The following is a 21,594-nucleotide window of genomic DNA, read 5'->3' as shown; positions in this document are numbered from 1 at the left end:
CGGGCATTCAGGATCTTAGTTCCCCACCAGGGATCGAACCAGCACCCCCTGTAGTGGAAGCCTGGAGTCTTAACCACTGGACCGCCAAGGAAGTCCCTGCAGGGGCTTTATGTTAAATGAAACTTACTTGGCATATACCTTTTACCTCTTCTAAGTACTTATTTAACAAGGTCCATTTCAAAGGATTCTGTATGTAAAATACCTCCCCTGAAGTTTTCTCCCCTAAAAAATAACTTTGTAAAAAATGCCCATTTTTTCTATCTATGTAGTACTAGCATTTTTTAGTATTAAAAATTTACTACTATCGGGACTTCCCTAGTGGCGCAGTGGTTAAGAATCCGCCTGCCAATGCAGGGGACACAGGTTTGAGCAGGGGACACGGGCTCAAGCCCTAGTCTGGGAAGATCCCACATGCCGCGGCACAACTAAGCCCGTGCACCACAACTACTGAGCCTGTGCTTTAGAGCCCGTGAGACACACTACTGAGCCCGCGTGCCACAACTACTGAAGCCCGCGCGCCTAGAGCCCGTGCTCCACAGCAGGAGAAGCCACCGCAATGAGAAGCCCGCGCACTGCAACAAGGAGTAGCCCCCGGTCGCCGCAACTAGAGAAAGCCTGCACGCAGCAACAAAGACCCAACTGCAGCCAAAAATAAATAAATTTTTAAAAAAATTTACTACTATCAACAAATGATGCTGGAACAACTGGGCATACACATGCTGGTGTGGGGCAGGGGGAGATTATGGGGATTAGGAAGGAGGAATTGCCAAAAGGCACAAGGAAATTTTCCTGGGTGATGGATATGTTCATTATTTTGATTGTGGTTATGTATGTCAAAACATCACATTGTAGACTTGATATATGTGCAGTTTATTGTATATCAATTATATCTCAATTATACCTCAATAAATCATTGCCAGGGTGGGGAAGTCTTTAAATATATCAAGATCACAAACCATAAGAATAATAGTGACTAATTAGATTATACCAAAATTAAGGATTTCTGTTCAGTAAACAATATTATTGACAGTTAATGATAAAAGTTAGGAAGAGATATTTGCAATGTCTAAAATCAATGAAGGACTAATATGGGAAATTCATATACACTAAACTGCTACAGGGAATTCCCTGGCGGTCCAGTGGTTAGGAGTTGGTGCTTTCACTGCCGGGGCCTGGGTTCAGTCCCTGGTAGGGGAAATAAGATCCTGCAAGCCAAGTGGTGCGGCCAAAATAAATAAATGAATAAAATAAACTGCTACAAATCAATTTTTTAAAATGGGAATCTCAATAGAAAAATAGGCAAAGGAAAATGAATAGGCAATTCATAAAAGGAAAACCAAAAGTAAGAAAATATTTGAGAAGATGTTCAAACACATTAAAGAAATGCAATGAGGTATTTTTAATTCATGGCAAATTGGAAATTTGAGTAATGTCAAGGACTTCCCTGGTGGTGCAGTGGTTAAGAATCTGCCTGCCAATGCAGGGGCCACGGGTTCGAGTCCTGGCTCGGGAAGATCCCACATGCCACGGAGCAACTAAGCCCGTGTGCCACAACTACTGAGCCCATGTACCACAACTGTTGAAGCCTGTGTGCCTAGAGCCCGTGCTCTAGAGAAGCCACCGCAATGAGAAGCCTGCACTCAGCAAGGAAGAGCAGCCCCTGAGAGCCACAACTAGACAAAGCCCCGCGGGCAGCAACAAAGACCCAACGCAGCCAAAAATAAATAAATTTTAGAAATAAAAATAAAAATAACGTCAAGTATTGGCAAGAAGGTTGGGATATAGAAATTCCACTATTAATGGTGTGACATTCCAGAGACTGTGGAGCTCAATATGCAGAAGAAATTGCCACAGAACCAAAGGAGACATGTACGTACAGGGATATTTATTGCAGCATCGCTTGTGGTATCAGGAAGCTGGAGGCAATCATTGGAGTAGTGAACAAATAAAGGATAGGGATTCCCACAATAGAGTATCTTGCAGCAGTTAGGAGCAAAGGACTAGAAGGCCACGAGGGGCGTGGTCAGAGAAAGTTTATTTGTTTTTTTTAATTTTTTTTTTATTTTTTTATTTTTTTAATTTTATTTATTTATTTATTTATGGCTGTGTTGGGTCTTCGTTTCTGTGCAAGGGCCTTCTCCAGTTGCGGCAAGCGGGGGCCACTCTTCATCGCGGTGCGCGGGCCTCTCACTATCGCGGCCTCTCTTGTTGCGGAGCACAGGCTCCAGACGCACAGGCTCAGCAATTGTGGCTCACGGGCTTAGTTGCTCTGTGGCATGTGGGATCTTCCCAGACCAGGGCTTGAACCCGTGTCCCCTGCATTGGCAGGCAGATTCTCAACCACTGCGCCACCAGGGAAGCCCTGTTTTATTTTTTTTAAGATGGTAGATATTACAGCACACTTGTATGCTAATAGGAATTATCTAGTAGAGAGAAAAATTGATAATACAGGAGAAAGGGGCTAATACAGGAAAAAAACAAGAAGAAATGGACTGACGGGGCTTCCCTGGTGGCGCAGTGGTTAAGAATCCGCCTGCCAGTGCAGGCGACACGGGTTTGAGCTCTGGTCCCGGAAGATCCCACATGCCGCGGAGCAACTAAGCCTGTGCGCCACCACTACTGATCCGGCGCTCTAGAGCCCGCGAGCCATAACTACTGAGCCCACGTGCCACAACTACTGAAGCCTGCGTGCCTAGAGCCCAAGCTCCGGAACAAGAGAAGCCGCTGCAATGAGAAGCCCGCGCACCGCAACAAAGAGTAGCCCCCGCTCGCCACAACTAAAGAAGGCCACGTGCAGCAACGAAGACCCAATGCAGCCAAAAATAAATAAATAAATTAATTAATTAATTTAAAAAAAAAAGAAATGGACTGAGGTGTAGAACTGGAGGGTGGGGGTGAGGGTGGGGTGAGGGATGGGAATGGGAGAGTGACAGTTAGCTTAAATAGCAGCAATGACAATTCACTGAAACAAGATGGAAGTCAGAATACGTAAGTGAGGAGGGAGGTAATTTGGCCAGATTGGTGTTAGATAGATAAGGATGTTTTCTTTTGATTACTTTCACAGTAAAACAAGAATCAAAGTTATCATCTAAGAGTAAGGAAAAATAAAGGGATGCTGGATAACTGCAGAGAGCGTTCGTAAATAAAGCGTCCCTTCCTTCATTTATTGAGTCAGGGCAGCACCCAACAGAGATGGCCCCTTACTTGTCAGCTTTATCCAGTGTTTACGTCCCTGCTGTTTAGCATAGTGTATTGAAGAATGGATATCAGCAAGCACACCTGGGTATCTAGTTGGGGAGGGTAGGGTTATGGTTGGTGATAATAGGAAGAAATACAGCTAGCTTTCAGTAATGAAGACCTCCCTGTCTTTTCTCAGTAAATACAGATGACAACCTTTAAGTAAATATGACTGCTCTACAAACAAAGAAACTAAGGAGGGTTTCCTCCTTCAGAACCAGAGCCTGAAGACTAACTAGGTCAAGGTGGATGAGCGATAAAATGAAAGGTCCCTTAAGTGGTATTAGCTCAGTTATCACGGGAGTTTGATTCTGAGCAGGTGACGCTCCAGTCTTGGAGTGACATACGAAATCCTAGGCAGAAACCGGAGTCCCTCCTTCTGGTCACCTGATCATCTCAGCATTGTCACCGGGTGGATGACCTTGGAGTAGTCCCACATTTCCAGTTCTGTAAACTAGAGTGATGTCCCCAGCTCAAATAATTTTTATGTTAAGTGAAACATTCTCTAAGTTGAGGAAGCACTTGAAAACGACGTGGTATATGTATGTATATGTTAATGTTGCTATTACTATTATGACTGTTATGTAAGTGGTCAGGGCAAGATCAACGCCCAGAGGGCAAAGGTAGCCTCCAGAGAGGTAGCCTCCCCAGAGAATGGGCCCTCTAGGATGCAGATCAATACAAAGCAAGTTTAAAGAATTTTAGCCAGTAATCTTTGGTCGGAGTGAGAGGCGGGATTTTTCTTAATCAAAGTCCAAATGTTCTTGAAGTCTTCAGGCTTGAAACTCCGGGGAAGATACTTAGGCTCTCTGGGCAAGATCCGGAATGCAACGCCGTGTGGGGCCTCACTGCCGCCGGTTGGGCACCAGGGGGTGCCCGTCGGATCCACTTGGAGTCTGGCTGGGTTTGGGGCAGCCCCTCGCGGTGCGCCCCAACGCCTATGGCCAGAATCCCGGAGCTGGTGCTGGAGGTGCCCAGGGTTCATGCCTTTCGGAGACGCAGTCTCTAGTGCCCTCTCCGCGTCCCCCTCCTTCTCCTCTCCAGCGAGAGCCCGGGCCCGGAAGGCCTGGGAAAGTGAGCGCCTGTGGTGGGAACGCTGGCCGCCCCGACGGCGCGGTCCGACCCCAGTGTGCAAGGGGAGGCAGCTGTTCTCCCAGGCGGCCTTGGGGGGCAGCAGAGGGGACGGCGACAGGTGCGGGAGCCCCTCCCGGAGTGGAAGTGAAAAGGCGGGCTTCGGGGTCTGTTCCCAGGCTGGAAGCCACCCCCGCCCCCCAACCAAATCCCCGGGAGAGGCCGGGCCGGCGCCGGGTCTGGAGGAGGAAGCGGCCGGAGACACTGCAATTTCACGCGGCCTCTGGGGCTCGGGTTCCTCGGCAGGGTGCATGAGTTATGGGGTTTCGAGGCGGTTCCGGGGAAACTGAGGTGGCCTGAGCGGGCGGCAAAAACACCCTCCCCCTGAAAAACACACTCGGAGAGAAACATTCACATTCAGACGGAAAATCCCCCAAGTGACCCAACCGGCTAGGGGAGTTGAGTGATTTGGTTAGTGGGCGAGGCCAACTTGCAGGGGGTCGGGCTTTGGAGCGCTCTCCCCACCCCCATTACCTTTCTCCTTTGGAAGCATTTGGGGGCGTTTGGAATCTTGGCCTGCCCTTACTTCAGCTCCCGGAGAAAAATTAGGGCGAGACCCGTACTGGATCTGCGCGGCCAAGTTGCCGGGCACTGGGGCGTGGGGCGCGCTCGGGGCGGGCCGCCGAGGCTCCAGCAATCGCTACTCCAGCCTCGCGCCCGAGGGGGCGCGGCCGAGACTCACCCCCTCCCCCTGCGCTCCCTTGCAGACTACACCCCTCCCCTGCCATTCCGCCCCAAACTCCGGCTCCGGCTCCGGTTGCAGTTTGCAGCCTCCTCTGCTGCCGCTACCAAGTCTCCGGCGGCTCAGGTGGCTCCGCTTAGATGTCCTAGCCCAGGGCCGCCCCCCGGCCGGATTGGGCTGGGCTCCCCTCACTCTCCGCTGGAGTCATGAGAGCGAACGGGGCTCTGCAGGTGCTGGGCTTCCTCCTCAGCCTGGCCCGGGGCTCCGAGGTGGGCAACTCGCAGGCAGGTAAGCGGCGCGGGAGCACCGGCAGGCTCGGAACCTGGGATTCCGAGCCAAATTCGCGGGGTGCCGGAGGCCAGGGGCAGGAGCTCGGGCTGTACGAGGCTGGGGGTGCGGAGCCCTGGCGCGCTGGGGCCCCCTGGGTGGAGACCGTCAGGATCAGGTTCTCGGCGTGGTCCGGGCGGGGACGGGATTCCAGGACCACTACCTTGCCCCGGCCACCTCCTCCCTGCCGTGTCGCGGACCCTCTGATTTGTCTCTCCGGATAGGGCTGATGCTGAAACAGTTCACTCTTCTGAGGGGCCCTGCAGGGAGGGGAGCTGGGACCTCCATTCTGTAAACGTGAGGGGATGATTGGAGGTGGAGATCTTGGAAAGAGCGGGGCAGGGAAGGGGGGTGTCTCGGTTTGCTCCCAACCTCCTGCCCCCAGGGGCTCAAAAACCTCCAGTTTTGTTGTTTTGCCGGCAGGGCGGAGCTGTGGAAGGGGGGAGGTTGTTGTTGTCTAGTGTTGGAAAACAAGAGAGGCACCTCCTCTTCCGTGAGTGGGCCTGCCCTGTGGAGAGCTGAGATTAACCCAAGGGCCAAGTCCAGGTGACAGCAGGGTGAGAGGCCCTGCAGAGGCTGACTGGCCTCTTTCTCTCAAAATAATAAAGTTAGCTGGTCCCCGACTTGACCAAACTTTTATTGTCAAGACCCAGATCAATTCAACTAATACTTATTGAGCATCTACTATGTACAAAGCACTGAGCCAGGAGCTATAGGGTCAAGGACTTCCAGATGCTATTTCTCTGTCTTTTCTATCCCCAACCTGAGGGCCAACAGGACACCTGTCCTGTCTTCTGAGCCCCCTGTCCTTGGGGGGGGGGGTCCTTCTTAGGCCCAGCGTCACCCCCACCCCCATTCTGTTTATTGTCTGGCTGTCTCTAGCAGTCTAGACGAGAGTCAGATTGCTCCTCTGTTCCTCCTCCCACTCCCATGCCAGCTGAGCCCACCTCTTTGGGGTGTCTCTGGGACCATGGACACCTGAGGGGTGCTGGGGTTGCTGGCATTGGAGGAACCCTGTTGATTTCCTCCCCTCCCCCCAGATTTCAGCTTGGGGTTTGGCACAGTCAGGGCCCCTTCCCCAGGGTGGGAGTGGGAGAAACACCTGTGCTTCCCTCACAGTTGCTGGGCCTAAATTTAGACCCTGGGATCTTGAGATGTGAACACTCCCAGCTGGTGGAGGGCGGGGGTCTGGGGATTGGAGTGGGAGAGACTGAGTAAAGTGACTGTATCACTGTCTCATCCAGACCCCTGGAATCTTCAGCCGGGAACCCAGGAGTCCCAGATCCTGGCCACCTTCCCTGAGGGAGACAGGAGGCAGGCATGGTTGGGTCTCTTTACCCTTTATCTGGATCCTGCAGCCTCTGGGCATCCGGCCCTGTCTCAGTCCTTCTATAGCCCCTTTGTCCTGGCTGTGATGGGGGGTGGGGGACTTTGGAGAGGAGGCCTCTGGTTAAGGAGGGGCTGGAGATTCTTGCTGTGACCCACCCCAGTGCTCTTTACCAAAGGGGGGTCTGTGCCACAGGCCCTCCCTGTGCCCCTAATCCCTGCGTATAGCAGGGACTTTCTAATTCCCCTACCCCTCCTCTCCTCCCCAGGCTGCCTGGTTCCTCCTCAGAGGTGTTGTTCATACTCTCTTCCCACCCAGCCCTTTGCTCCTATTTGTGTAATATGGACTTTACCCTCAGGGTGGCAGGGAACTGGGACCTCGAGCACTGTAGCCTCCCAAGCACAGACACAAAGTTTGCACAAACACATATGGGCAGGTGGAATGGATGGGGCCACCTGAAATACTTCCAAATAAGGAAACCCAAGGACAGAACCAGTGTAGATTTCTGGGCCAGTAGGGGACCTGTGTATGTGTACGAGTACTTGTGTGTGTGTGTGTGTGTGTGTGTGTGTACACGCACACACCCCACTTCCCTGTGCAGAAATCTTGGCTCCTCCCTTATCTGGGGAGAAGGGTTGGCGCCTTGACTTGGAAGAGGGGGTGTCCTGCCAGGAAGGGGGTTGGGGTGGCGCTGTTCCAGAAACGACTAACCTCCTAGTCGTTTCGTTTTCAACCCAAGGACCCTAGAGTTCCCAGGCTCCTCTGGGAGCTCCCAGCCTGTTTACCCCTCTGCTGGGTCTAGCTCACCCCTTTCCCTTCATGGGGTGTGATAGGGAATGGGAGCCCTTCAAAGGTCAGGTGGTCAGACTAGGGGTGCATCTAGGAGGAGGGGTTGGGGCCTCACCAATCTCCCTCTCTCCATTCACTCCTGCCTCCCACTAGGCTGCCACTGCCTCAGGGAAGGGTGGCTGGGACAGGTGGTATCTACCCCCCCTCCCCGCAGTCTTTCACTGAGCCAGAGGAGAGACAGGGGTAGGGCTTCAGGGTCCAACATTTCCCATGGCCCCTATGTCCTCCATACTTACAAAGTAAAGTGAACCCCCAAGACTGACATGCCTCATGTACCTCAAGTCTAGGCTCTCCCTAATGTGAGTGAGAGTGCCATGTTGGAAGGCTTCTTAATGAATCTCCTCTGACAATGAACTTGGGTAGAAGGCTTAGAATGGAGGCAGTCGGCTGCTGTTTCCATCCGGCTTCTCTGTATTTGCTGAAAAATACTCTAGAGCTGGAAAGTGTGATGCTGAGGGAGCTGGAGTGGGCTGGGATGGGGAAAGGAGTGAGAGGAAAGCCAGAGTTTAGGAAGGGGGTGCGAGGTGGGCAGTCAGCTCCCTATCTTCCAGCTTTAAAGACAGAGCTCACACTGAGCCCCCCACGCCACCACCAGAGGCCCCCTGCCAGTGAGGTCACTCGTCTGAGCCCAAGGCTTGAGGCGAGAGGGGGGCTGCGGCTGAGGACAGGGTGTCTGGGGACAGGGTGGGGCAGCCCCCTCCTCCTAAATAGAATCGCCTCATTGTGGGCCGGACCGTGGCCCCAGGCACTGCCCCCGCCCTCTGCCCCCATCCCACCCTCAGTAGACACAATAGGGGCTGTGTGCTGCCCCAAAGAGATATTTATTCCAGGACCTAGAGAGGCAGGATGGGGGTAGAGAAGTGCCCTGGTTGGAGCGGGGGAAGGGAAGAGGAGGGTAACCAAGCTGTGGTCCTTTTCTAACTTCTTTCTAGGGAGGGGAAAACAACCCCTCATCCTCCTTGATTAACTCCTTAGCACCTAAAGTAGTACCCAGTAGAGGCACAGAGGAGGCCCAGGTGGGAAAAGGAAATCTCTTCACATTCCTGTTCAGGGGGCCAGTGAAGGGATTCTGGGAAAAGAGGAAGTTTAGGCTCTCAGTCTGGCCTTGGCATCTGCCTCTAGGGCGGAGGGTTGGAGGCAGCTGCCTCTGATCGTGCTAAATGTTACTGGAAGAGGGCAACCAAGGGGTGGTCTTGGGGGATGGGGCTGAAAACTTGTGTCCAGGCCTCTGCCATTCTTACCTCCACTTGGAACAGTGTGCCCTGGGACTCTGAATGGGCTGAGTGTGACCGGCGATGCCGAGAACCAGTACCAGACACTGTACAAGCTCTACGAGAGGTGTGAGGTGGTGATGGGGAACCTGGAGATCGTGCTCACAGGACATAATGCTGACCTCTCCTTCCTGCAGGTTAGAGTGCAGACCTCCTTCCTCGACCTCTTCCCCCTTGTGCTCCCTACAGAAGCGTCTTTCCTGTCCTCAGGGCTGGAGTTGAGCATTCCTAAGACTCCATGGTTCCTAAGATCCAAGCCAGTGTGTTTATGGGGCAATGATTGGAGTCTGGGGCCTGTGGACTGGTCGCTGTAGCCGGGGATGCACAGGGTCTGGCCCTGAGAAGGAGGCAGGGGCAGGGTGGGGTTCTGCACCAGGGACCAAGAGGCACCTGGGGAGGTGAGGAAGGGATAAGCAAGGACCCTCCTGGCCTGAGGAGCCCTGAGAAGGAAAGGCTAGGAGCCTAGAATTCCTCGGTCATTTCTGCAGCTTGTCTTCACTTGCAGAAGTCGTGTGGCACCTGCTACTCCCTACTCCAAAACAGGACTTGGTAAAAATTAGAGCAGTTAGAGCTTCCTCAGTGCCTTAGGGAGGGAAAGGGGATTGAGACTTCTTGCCCCGCTCTCCCTCTCACCCACACGATCTGCTCCATCACAGTGGATCCGAGAAGTGACCGGCTACGTCCTTGTGGCCATGAATGAGTTCTCTACGCTGCCACTGCCCAACCTCCGAGTGGTGCGGGGGACCCAGGTCTACGATGGGAAGTTTGCCATCTTTGTCATGTTGAACTACAACACCAACTCCAGCCATGCTCTGCGCCAGCTCCGCTTTACTCAGCTCACTGGTCAGTTCCTGGTGATTCCTTCCAGGCCTGCCCCTCAGCCAACCTGCTGACAGGTGCCTCTTTGATGATGACCCAAGACTGCTCCCTCCAAGTACCCCCGTTCAAGGTGCCCACCACCTTGACCACCACGGTCTAAAGGTCCACTCCTCCTTAAATGATAGAGGGCCCTAACAGGGAGCTGAGGCATCTGTCCCCGGGGAGGGTCCTTATGTCCTGGTGGGGCTGCATTTGGAGCTGAGGCTGTTACACATTCCTCTGACTTCCGAGTGCAGTGTCCCTTGATGTCCCTCCTTCCCTGGGGATGGGAATCCTCCCTCCCGCCCTCACAAGTCGCCCCAAGCTGGAGGACTAGAGGGGTTAAATACCGCCTGGCCACCGTCTAATTCTGCCTGCCCCAGTCAGTTGAAAAACACACAGGTAGGGCACGCGGGGGTGGGGAGGTGTGGATTTGAGTCAGGGATCTACTCTCCTTTCCCGTCCCCTCCCCCACTCGCTAAACCGGATCTGGACAGGTGTCTGAGGAGGCAGGACTTTCTTTTGGCCTGCTCCTCCTCTTACGAGGCGCGCCTCCTCTGCAGTTTGGATTTAATTGGACATATCCGTCTGCCCCATGTCCTCTGCTCCTGACTCGGGTGGCCTTTCAGACTGGTGGAGAGGCAGGGAAAAGGAGGACTTCCCTGACTAGCCCTTGACCCTGGCACGTCTCTTCCCTACCTCAGAGATTCTGTCAGGGGGCGTTTACATTGAGAAGAATGATAAACTTTGTCACATGGACACAGTTGACTGGAGGGACATCGTGCGGGACCGAGACGCCGAGATAGTGGTGAAGGACAATGGCAGGACCTGTGAGTGGCCGTGATCAAGACTGCCCCCCTGCCCCCACCCAACCAGAGTGGCTCCTTTCCCCTCATCAATATGTCCCTAATGTGAACCCAGCTGCCACTGAACAAACCTCAGGCTCTAACCCAAGCAGCCTGCCAGGAGGGAGCAGGTCAGTCCCCTAGAACGCGAACCGCAGAAGCAGCGTGCGAAGGAAAGGGGCTAAAGAGCGCTGTGCTCTGAGTGGGAAGCCAGGTCTCTGGACTCCACATCCATTTCTCTTTCCACTCCAACATCCTTCCTTCTTGGAACCTACCTAGCCCTGACCGCAGTCTGCCGCTCCCTATCCTCTCACTCACACATATTCCTACTGGGTTTAATTTGCCAAGAACCAAATTCCTGGGTTGGGACTGGGTTGAGTGAGGCATGTGCCCCGGGCCCTCCCCTCAGCTGCCCTGTGGGTGGTGTGGAGGCGCGGCTCCACCCCTTGCTGACAGGTTCACTTGAGCCCAGCCCAGCTCCGCTGGGGCAAGGAGGGATGCTGCTCTGGCTCTTCGCTTCCCGGGACTGGGTGCCTGTGTGCTGACATCATACCCTGTTGATTTGAGCAAGGCTTTTTGACAGCCGCTTGTGCTACTTTCCCTCCCAACCAGGTCCCCCCTGTCATGAGGTCTGCAAGGGGCGATGCTGGGGTCCTGGACCAGAAGACTGCCAGACACGTGGGTTTACTTCATTTTAAAGACTTCAAACTCATATACACTTTCATATCCTTGCCCACCCCAGCCTGTGTCGACACGGGGGTAGCGATGAGCCTATAAGGCAAGAGGGTGAGAGATAGCGTCAGAATACAGTCCCGTGAGCCCTGACAGCTGTGCTTTCTCTCCGTCCGTAGTGACCAAGACCATCTGTGCCCCTCAGTGTAATGGTCACTGCTTTGGGCCGAACCCCAACCAGTGCTGCCACGACGAGTGTGCAGGGGGCTGCTCAGGCCCTCAGGACACAGACTGCTTTGTACGTACTGTTACCACCGCTTGCCTGTTCTGAAATGGGATGTGGGCTTTGGGGAGGAAGTAGGAGTCCATATGTAACATGAGTCTTATGAGCCTTCTGTGTTCCTAGGCCTGCCGGCTCTTCAATGACAGTGGAGCCTGTGTACGCCAGTGTCCACAGCCTCTTGTCTACAACAAGCTAACTTTCCAGCTGGAACCCAATCCCCACACCAAGTATCAGTATGGAGGAGTTTGTGTAGCCAGCTGTCCCCGTAAGTGTCTGAAGGGAAGGAACAATGGTAGTGGAACCAGGATTTTAGATGAAATTTTAGGAGTCAAAATGGATCAAGTTGGGTGGTTAATAGAGGATATAGAGGGCAATTGGTTGTGATCATCTAGTCACCCCTAATGAATGACCCCTATGTCCTGTTCCCGCATCTATCTCCCCATGACTTCCAGCAATTGCTCCTAGTTCTGCTTTTTGGATCCAAAGAGCAAAGGGCCTTTCTAATCCATGAGACAGCACTTAAGGAACCTCGGGTGGTCGATTGGAGCAAATGCAGTGCAGAGCAGGAGGAAGGAGGTTCAGTTGGTAGTTGGCAGTGTTCCTCCCTCATCTCTAATGGTGCCCTCCTCCCTCCTAGATAACTTTGTGGTGGATCAAACATCTTGTGTCAGGGCTTGTCCTCCTGACAAGATGGAAGTAGATAAAAATGGACTCAAGATGTGTGAACCTTGTGGGGGTCTGTGCCCCAAAGGTGAGTAAGAGATGGTAAGGAGTTGGTGAAGAGATACCCTTTCCCCTGAGACTACTCAGACTCCACCCGCCACACCGCCTCCCCAGTGAGCCTCTTCTGTGTTTACAGCTTGTGAGGGGACGGGCTCTGGGAGCCGCTTCCAGACTGTGGACTCAAGCAACATTGATGGATTTGTGAACTGCACCAAGATCCTGGGCAACCTGGACTTTCTTATCACTGGCCTCAATGGGTTAGAGATTCTGCTTTCATCCCCTGACCCCCCACCCCATCCACCGGCTCACGGTTCATTGCATTGGTTCAAGCCTTCGTATGTGGAGCTGATCAGGAATCTAGATCATAAAATCTTAGAGGTCACAAAGGACCTGACAGTGCTGAACTCCCCAGCCAGGGCTTGAATCCCCTCAGAGATACCCGTAAGCAATCCAGCCAGCTGAGTGGCAAGGGACAGGGACACTGTGTCCTCCTTCTTAAAGGTTTCTAAATGTTCTTACTTAAATTAGATAAAAATCTCTCATGACTTCCAGCTGTTTCCCCTAGTTCTGCTTCTTGGTTTGGAGCCACAAAGAGCAAAGGGACATTCTAATCCATAGGACAGCATTTACAGTGAGTGAGTGAGTGTGTGTGGGTGTGGGTGTGAGTGTGTGAAACGTTAGGGCCACCTGTCTACTTTGGACAAAATTTTAGATCGAAAGTTGCAAAAAATGGTATAAAGATTTCCCATACACTCTTTATTCAGATCCCCCAAATGTTACCAATGTACCACATGCTTTATCATTTGTCTCTACACACCACACACACTATACATGCTCTTGTTTTTCTGAACCACTTGAAGGTAAATTTCCAGACATGGTGTCCCCTCACCCCAGTTGCATTTCAGTGTGTATTCCTTGAAAACAAGAACATTTTCTTACAAAACCATAGTACAATTGTTTAAATCGGGAAATTAGCTTTGATATAAAATGTTATCTAATCTACAGACCTTAATCAGATTTCGATAATTGTCTTGCTCATGTCCTGGATCATACATTTACATTTGGTGTCTCTTCAGTCTCCTTTAATCTATCACAGTTCATGACCTTGACATTGCTGATGAGTATAGGTCAGGTGATTGGTAGTATGTTCCTCAGTTGGGGTTTATCTAATGTTGCCTCACACTTAGATTCAAGTTATGCATTTTTGATAGGAATACTATAGATGTATTCTCAGTGCATCGTATCAAGGAGGCACATGATGTTGATTTGTTCCATCATTGGTGATGATACCTCTGGTCACTTGGTTAAGGTGGCGTCTGCCAGCTTTTCTACTGTAAAGTTACTATTTTCCCTTTGCAAATTAATAAGTATCTTGTGGGGAGATATTTGCCTGAAGCAGTTTTTATGAGAATTGCCAAATGATGATTTTCTAACTCCATTATTCCTCCTATATTTATTTGTTGGCATTCTCGTGTTAGGGAGAGCCTTCCCTTCCTGTTTATTTACTTACTTGTGTGTTTAATCTGTGTGGATACTTGTTTTAGTCAACATTTCAGAGTCTCTTACAATCGTTATTCCAGTTGTCCTTGGTCTGCTCATTGTGGGGCCCCTTCATGATGGCTCCTGTGTTCTTTGGGCGTATACCCCTCATGCTTTGAGCATTTCCTTACTTTTTTGCACAGGATGCTGTAGGCCCATATTATATTTCTCCTGCCTCAGCCATTTCTCCCAAGAGTCCTGTTTCCTTTTAGTGGAGAACGCTATTTGGAAACAAAGTTCTGAGGCTAGGCGTGCTCACTGCTACTTGGTTATGCCTCTACCTTGTTGACTGGTTTTTACTGTTCTCCTCAGAGACCCCTGGCACAAGATCCCTGCTCTGGACCCTGAGAAGCTCAGTGTCTTCCGGACAGTGCGGGAGATCACAGGTGAATGGGAGGAGAGGCTGCCCTTACTGAGTATACCACTTGAGAAAATCATGTGCCAGGCATCAGGAGAGGGACCAGGCAAACCTGAGGAAGGAAGGAGAGAGGCTCCTCACTCATATGCCCCTCTCCAACCCCTCAGGTTACCTGAACATCCAGTCCTGGCCTCCCCACATGCACAACTTCAGTGTCTTTTCCAACCTGACGACCATTGGGGGCCGAAGCCTCTACAAGTGAGTAAGGGGTGTGGAGGTCGTCACACCTCTGGCCAAAGAACCCAGTTTCTCAGGCATCCTTGAGTGAAATACAAGGCATGGTCTCATACAGTGGGAGTTTGATGGGGCAAAGGCTAAAGGAGGGGGGAGTCCCTCTGAGTGGGTTGATTAGCCCAGAGCAAATTTGTTGAATGGAAATGAATCCACTGTGTGCTCAGTTTTTCCTCTGTAGTCTCCCCTCTCATCCAGTCTCTTTGTTCTCAGCCGGGGCTTCTCACTGTTGATCATGAAGAACTTGAATGTAACATCTCTGGGCCTCCGATCCTTGAAAGAAATTAGTGCTGGGCGTATCTACATAAGTGCCAATCGACAGCTCTGCTACCACCATTCTTTGAACTGGACCAGGCTGCTTCGGGGGCCTTCGGAAGAGAGACTGGACATCAAGCATAATCGGCCCCGCAGAGACTGCGGTGAGGGAAAGGGCCCACGGACGGGGCGGTGGAATCAGGCAGGAGAAGGGTATAAGGGCTGCTCTGCCCTGCAAGTGGGAGTAGGGATGGGGGACAGAGCCAAGGAGAGGGGGACATTAGGCTGGAAGCAGTAACGAGCAAGAGTTCAGGAAAAGGCTTGTTAGGAGACCTCAGACTCCTCCTAACCCACCCCTTCCTTTCCAGTGGCAGAAGGCAAAGTGTGTGACCCACTGTGCTCCTCTGGGGGATGCTGGGGCCCAGGCCCCAGTCAGTGCCTATCTTGCCGAAACTACAGCCGAGGAGGTGTCTGTGTGACCCACTGCAACTTTCTGAATGGGTACAGTGAGGGGGGAGAGTCAAGAAGGGGTTGGGGGATGGACCCGAGGGATGGAGCTGTTCAGGTGGCACCTGAAAGCCTTTAGACAACTTTCTGTATATGCTTTGGTGGGAATTAGGTAGGAGGCCCTGTGGTTGGGGGATCAGAGCATAAAGGTCAGGCCTTGGAAGTGACCCCCCTCCCTTTACCCCCGGCCCCCCACTGCAGGGAGCCTCGTGAGTTTGCCCATGAAGCTGAATGCTTTTCCTGCCACCCGGAATGCCAACCCTTGGAGGGCACTGCCACGTGCAATGGCTCGGTACAGTAGCAGCACCAGGATCTCTAAGGGAGAGAGGGTGGGGCAACACTGGAGGGTCTAGGGAATGATATGGCCAAATTTCAAGGCCATAGAGAGGCACAGGGAGGCCAGATAATGCTAGGGTCTGTGAGTGGAGGATCCTAAATGGCTGGGCTAGTTCTTGTTGGGAAGTATGGAATTGATCTTGGAATACCATACTTCCTGACCTTCTCTCTTCCACCCAGGGCTCTGATGCTTGTGCCCAGTGTGCCCATTTTCGAGATGGGCCCCACTGTGTGAGCAGCTGCCCCTTCGGAGTCCTCGGTGCCAAGGGCCCCATCTACAAGTACCCAGATGCTCAGAATGAATGTCGGCCCTGTCATGAGAACTGCACCCAGGGGTCAGTGATGGGATGATAAAAGGGTGTTGGTGGAGGGGTAAGAGTACAGAACTAGAGGGAAAGAAGAGGGTGAGGGGAGCAGAAAGAAAAAAGGAACTACGACTTAAGAACCACTCCCAGCTGTGTAGCGAAGGATTGGAGAAAGGGAAACTCAGTAACAGCACAAAATGACGCTACAATTTGGGGAACCTGGAATAACCTCAGCTCAGGGGAGTTTCATTCAAGAGAGGGCTGCAGGGAGGATTGGTGAGCCAGAGATGGGAGCCATGTCTTGGGATATGCTTTGGGCTTCAGGATGGGATGCCATGGTAGGGTCTGAAACAATGTACGTTGAGACTGTTGGAATTGAGCTTTCCGTGGAAGTCTACCAAGCTCCCATTTAAGGAGGTGACTTTCTTCTCCAGGTGTAAGGGACCAGAGCTACAAGACTGTTTAGGCCAAACACTGGCACTGATCAGGTATGGTGGGCTTGGAGATTTAGGGAGCTGGGAATATTTGGGGAAGGGCCGTTACCTCCTGGGAAGAGTTAAGTCTCTATTTGTTCTGGCCTTCTATATACAGGCTACTGTCACTGGACTTGGGGACACAAGAATCCAGGCTTCTGGTCTTCCCTTCCTAAGATTAACTTGCAGTAGTCTTGGGGTGGAGATTGAGGTTAACCCCTTCGTTGCTCAAGGATATATGTAGATGTGAATGTTAACTTCTTGCCCCAGATCTGCGCTATACCTTTAGTACAGGTGTAAATGACATTTGTAAGGGAAGTGTAGACCCAGGATAATTCTGGGCTTCTCTGTCCCACAGCAAAACCCATCTGGCAATGGCTTTAACAGTGGTGGTAGGATTGGCAGTGATTTTCCTGATCCTGGGCAGCACTTTTCTCTATTGGCGTGGGCGCCGGATTCAGAATAAGAGGGCTATGAGGCGCTACTTGGAACGGGGTGAGGTTAGTGCCTAGCTTACCCTTGAAACATACCCTATACCATCACCCTTTTAAGATCCTCTTCCTTCCCCAGAGCTTTGATCCCTTTCTTCAAGGAGGTAGTATGGTCCATCAGAAAGGACTCTGGCCAGAGAAATGGGAGACATGAATTCTAGTCCTGATTTTGCCATTAATTTGCCATATGACTTTGAATAAGTTAGCTTCCTTCTCTGTGCCTCAGTTTATGCATGTATACAGAGGAAATAATAACATTCATCCTTACAAGATGGCTGTAAGGGTGAAAGGGGATGATGTATGTGAAAGTGCTTTGAAAAACAGAGAGAACTGTATAAAAGTACTCAAGGTGATAGTACTACCATCTCTCTCCCATCAAAGGGAAAACCTGACCCTCTTGATTTCTGGTCTCATGAACACAAACGACTTCCTCAATCCTCAGGTCTTTTATTCCCCCATATGCCTGCAATGCTTTCCAAGACTAGAGACATTCCTCTTCCTGCTCCCACCCCTTTGGGCTTTGCTGCTCTTGGCATCCACCTATGGGGAGGGGGTTGGAGAGGGACATGGGAGTGGGCTTTCCTGAGTACCTCCTTCCCATCTGTTCCAGAGCGTAGAGCCTCTGGATCCCAGTGAGAAGGCTAACAAAGTCTCGGCCAGAATCTTCAAAGAGACAGAGCTGAAGAAGCTTAAAGTGCTGGGCTCGGGCGTCTTCGGAACTGTGCACAAAGTGAGTGGCCCACAGGAAGTCTGGGGAGGTGGGAAAAGGATCTAGGGCAAAGGAGAGAAAGATTCAGAGACAGGACTAGCCTGGGGAGAATGACCGTAGGCTGACTCCTACCCAAAATTTCCCAGGGTGTGTGGATTCCTGAGGGTGAATCGATCAAGATTCCAGTCTGCATTAAAGTCATCGAGGACAAGAGTGGACGGCAAAGCTTTCAAGCTGTGACGGATGTAAGTGAAGGCAGGGTGTTCTGTGTGCCACTAGGAGAGGGTTGATATTAGATACAATTATGTAGAAGCACAGTCTTGTGTTAGCAGATACTGTGTTAGCCACGTTGATGTCTTCGAATGTTGAGGGAGCCCTGGTCTGGTTTTATGTGACCCTGTTTGTTCCCAGGATGACCCTTCTTGTGTCTCTTAGCATATGCTGGCCATTGGCAGCCTCGACCATGCCCACATTGTACGGCTGCTGGGACTGTGCCCAGGGTCATCTCTGCAGCTCATCACTCAGTACCTGCCTCTGGGCTCCCTGCTGGATCATGTGAGACAACACCGTGGGGCACTGGGGCCACAGCTGCTGCTCAACTGGGGAGTACAAATTGCCAAGGTGAGTGAGAGGAGAGTGGAGGAGTTCTAAGATGAAACTGCCTGCGGGCCCACAGGGAGGGGACCAGGAGGTTCAAGTGTTGAGAGGTGCCTTAGGGTTTGAGGTGATTCTGAAGCTCAATGACCAATTTCCCCAACCTTGAGAATACTTCCTTCCCTATAGGGAATGTACTACCTTGAGGAACATGGTATGGTGCACAGGAACCTGGCTGCCCGAAATGTGCTACTGAAGTCACCCAGTCAAGTTCAGGTGGCAGATTTTGGGGTTGCTGACTTGCTGCCCCCTGATGATAAGCAGCTACTGCACAGTGAGGCCAAGGTAAGGTGACACAAAGGCTGGGTAAGGAGGCAGGGGTGGAGTGAAGCATGGGGACGAGAAGCACTCTGTGGTCTCTTTGAGAGGCCAGCAGATGCTGCAGGGTTAGTCCAAGGAGAAGAACCTGGAGATGCCAGAAATAAAAGTTTAGAGAGCAACAAAGAAAAGAACGATGGAGAACATGGGTTTAGAAATGCTAAGAAAATGTGTGGAAATCAGCTGGTGACGCCTTTGTCTTTAATCCCCCAGACTCCAATTAAGTGGATGGCCCTCGAGAGTATCCACTTTGGGAAATACACACACCAGAGTGACGTCTGGAGCTATGGTCAGTCCATCTGGATGCCCACCATACCATCACTGGCCCAAATTCCAAAGATGCCTTTTGAGACCCTTTCTTAGAATCTCTAAGCCCTTCAGATCCTGGGTCAGATCAAGTTCTGCCTTCCCTTCATCTGCATGCCCATGTCTACTATTTTGCCATCAACTAGTCATGTCTTCCTATACCAGGAGTGACAGTTTGGGAGCTGATGACCTTTGGGGCAGAGCCCTATGCAGGGCTGCGACTGGCTGAAGTACCAGATCTGCTGGAGAAGGGGGAGCGGTTGGCACAGCCCCAGATCTGTACCATTGACGTCTACATGGTCATGGTCAAGTGTGAGTTACCTGCTGATCTCAGCCTTTTTTTTTTTTTACTCCATTATTGCTTCATTGGACTGAAAACCTAAAAGGCATGGATAAACAATGCTCAGTGATGAAAAGTGAATAGCCAGAACAGCGGTGCATGCCCCAAATGGTCTCCGCCCAATAAACACTAAGCACTCTCCACATCATTTATGCCGTTGGCATCTACGTGGATGTCAGGCTCCCCACACAAAGATGAGGGAACAAAGCGTCAGCCATTTTCTAAGTAGCTTCCCTCCCTACTCCACTCCCCTCTTATCGCTCTCCTTCCTACATCTTACCCCCAGGTTGGATGATTGATGAGAACATTCGCCCAACCTTTAAAGAACTAGCCAATGAGTTCACCAGGATGGCCCGAGACCCACCACGGTACCTGGTCATAAAGGTGAGTGGGGATTAGGAGGTGCCAAGGAGATCTAGAGAAAAGGGAACTTGGCTGGAACCAGGATATACCTTAACAATCAACCACCTGCCCTCACAGAGAGAGAGTGGGCCTGGAATTACGCCTGGGGCAGAGCCCCCTGCTCTAACAAACAAGGAACTGGAGGAAGTAGAGCTGGAGCCAGAACTAGACCTAGACCTGGAGTTGGAGGCAGAGGAGCAGAACTTGGCAACCACACTAGGCTCTGCCCTTAGCCTGCCACTTGGAACACTTACTCGGCCACGTGGGGTAAGATTTTCCAGTTTCCCAAGACTTTCTGCACCCTAAGCCCTCTGTACACCTGCGCCCTCACGAATCCCACAGATGTCCATATTAACTGTTCAAAGGCTGCTGTGGTGAGTAGATTTCTCTCTCAATCTAAACTTCTTCCTCACTTTTTTCATCCTAGAGCCAGAGCCTTGTAAGTCCATCATCGGGATATATGCCTATGAACCAGGGGAATCTTGGGGAGGCTGCCCAGGTAAGGTCTGTCTCTTTAAGAGGATGCCAAGAGGCTGGGTGGCAGTGTCTTAGGATTGATAGGGGTAGTGTGGGAGACTTTAAAAACCTCTGAGGTTTAATCAGTGTCCTACAAAACAGAAGGCACTGAACGACCCAAGCTCCTTCTAAACAAATCTCTCTTCTTCCCTCATTTCTGTATAAATCTCCATGTATTATTTTCCTCCTTAGAAGTCTGCAGTTCGTGGGTGTAGTGAACGGTGCCACCGTCCAGCCTCTCTGCACCCAGTGCCACGGGGACGCCTGGCATCAGAGTCATCGGAGGGCCATGTGACAGGCTCTGAGGCCGAGCTCCAGGAGAAGGTATCCATGTGTAGAAGCCGGAGCCGGAGCCCACGGCCACGAGGAGACAGTGCCTACCATTCCCAGCGCCACAGCCTGCTTACTCCTGTCACCCCACAGTCCCCACCAGGGTTAGAGGAAGAGGATGTCAATGGTTATGTCATGCCAGATGCACACCTCAAAGGTGCCTGACTTTCTGTAGCGCTTTCCTCAATCTTTCTCTAATCCTCCTTCCACAGGCTCCTCTTAATCCTTCTGTCTTCTCTGATCATACCCCTCCCTATTCATTTTTTCCTAAGACTCCCCCACTCCTCACTGCCTATTACAATGAAGTAATACCACATACCTAGCCTCTCTTCTCAACCCTCAGGTACCTCCTCCCGGGAAGGCACCCTTTCTTCAGTGGGTCTCAGTTCTGTCCTGGGTACTGAAGAAGATGACGACGACGAGGAGTATGAATACATGAACCGGAGGAGAAAGTGCAGTCCATCTCGTCCCCCTAGGCCAAGTTCCCTTGAGGAGCTGGGTTATGAGTACATGGATGTGGGATCAGACCTCAGTGCTTCCCTGGGCAGCACACAGAGTTGCCCGCTCAACCCCGTGCCCACCATGCCCAACGCTGGCACAACTCCAGATGAAGATTATGAATATATGAATCGGCGACGTGGTGGAGGAGGTCCTGGGGGGGATTATGCAGCCATGGAGGCCTGCCCAGCAGCTGAGCAAGGGTATGAAGAAATGAGAGCTTTCCAGGGGCCTGTACACCATGGCCCCCAAGTCCATTATGCCCGCCTCAAAACTCTACGTAGTTTAGAAGCCACTGACTCTGCCTTTGATAACCCCGATTACTGGCATAGCCGGCTTTTCCCCAAGGCTAATGCCCAGAGAACATAACCCCTGCTCACTGAGGTACTCAGGGAGCATTTGATGGCAGCTAGTGCCTCTGGAGGGTACCCCTCTTCTCCTTAGTCCCTCTCCCTCACAGATCTCAGCCCCATTTCCCTAGTCCTAGACAATTCCAATCAACCTTTGGAGGCCTTAAACACTTGGACACAAAATTCTTGTGGTATTAGCCAGCTTTGCACTTTTTCTCTTTCCCAAACCCAGGAAAGGAGATGGTTTTCCCTATTTTATGTGCTTTCCCAATCCCATTCCTCAACTTCCTTGGGGGAACTCCCTGGCGATATGAAGGATTACTCCCCATGTCCCTTTCTCTTAGACTCTGACCTGTTGAGACTAGGCTTTAAAGTGTGCCTTTGTTTCCCATCAGACTTTTTTTTTCTTTT

General features: G+C 51.6%; 1 protein-coding gene and 2 long non-coding RNA genes across 9 annotated transcripts in view; 1 reads left to right on the top strand and 2 right to left on the bottom strand.

Annotated features, from left to right (window-relative positions):
- Window positions 1-4,963, bottom strand: part of LOC309641663 — a 35,946-nt gene extending 30,983 nt beyond the window's left edge. For all 5 annotated transcript variants that reach the window (XR_014252715.1, XR_014252716.1, XR_014252717.1 and 2 more), the window contains exon 1: window positions 4,843-4,963. This is a non-coding gene — a long non-coding RNA (uncharacterized lncRNA). The remainder of the gene's footprint in view (window positions 1-4,842) is intronic.
- A 156-nt stretch (window positions 4,964-5,119) lies between these two features.
- ERBB3 (erb-b2 receptor tyrosine kinase 3) lies at window positions 5,120-21,578 on the top strand. Of its 3 annotated transcripts, XM_082421752.1 has the most exons (28): window positions 5,120-5,338; window positions 8,810-8,961; window positions 9,481-9,667; window positions 10,387-10,512; window positions 11,140-11,205; window positions 11,379-11,497; window positions 11,606-11,747; window positions 12,120-12,233; window positions 12,342-12,462; window positions 14,057-14,130; window positions 14,270-14,360; window positions 14,607-14,812; window positions 15,017-15,149; window positions 15,357-15,447; window positions 15,672-15,826; window positions 16,231-16,284; window positions 16,628-16,769; window positions 17,371-17,490; window positions 17,616-17,714; window positions 17,905-18,090; window positions 18,253-18,408; window positions 18,655-18,730; window positions 18,913-19,059; window positions 19,374-19,471; window positions 19,568-19,756; window positions 19,917-19,988; window positions 20,198-20,492; window positions 20,679-21,578. In XM_082421752.1, the coding sequence occupies exons 1-28, from the start codon at window positions 5,257-5,259 to the stop codon at window positions 21,200-21,202; spliced, it is 4,017 nt and encodes a 1,338-aa protein (XP_082277878.1). In that variant the 5' UTR covers window positions 5,120-5,256; the 3' UTR covers window positions 21,203-21,578. The 3 variants fall into 3 exon arrangements, with proteins under 3 accessions (XP_082277878.1, XP_082277880.1, XP_082277879.1); XM_082421754.1 differs by lacking the exon at window positions 8,810-8,961; XM_082421753.1 differs by lacking the exon at window positions 16,231-16,284.
- On the bottom strand, window positions 17,400-20,792 carry LOC309641671. Its single transcript, XR_014252729.1, has 3 exons — window positions 20,655-20,792; window positions 19,069-19,126; window positions 17,400-17,531 (listed from the first exon to the last, which is right to left on the bottom strand). It is a non-coding gene; the product is annotated as an uncharacterized lncRNA (long non-coding RNA).
- Window positions 21,579-21,594: the final 16 nt, after the last annotated feature.

This window comes from Balaenoptera physalus (genome assembly GCF_965194825.1).
Source record: "Balaenoptera physalus genome assembly, chromosome: 13".
Lineage (NCBI taxonomy): Eukaryota > Metazoa > Chordata > Mammalia > Artiodactyla > Balaenopteridae > Balaenoptera > Balaenoptera physalus.
Note: the sequence above shows the minus strand (reverse complement) of the source record. Positions and strands in the feature narration are given on the sequence as shown.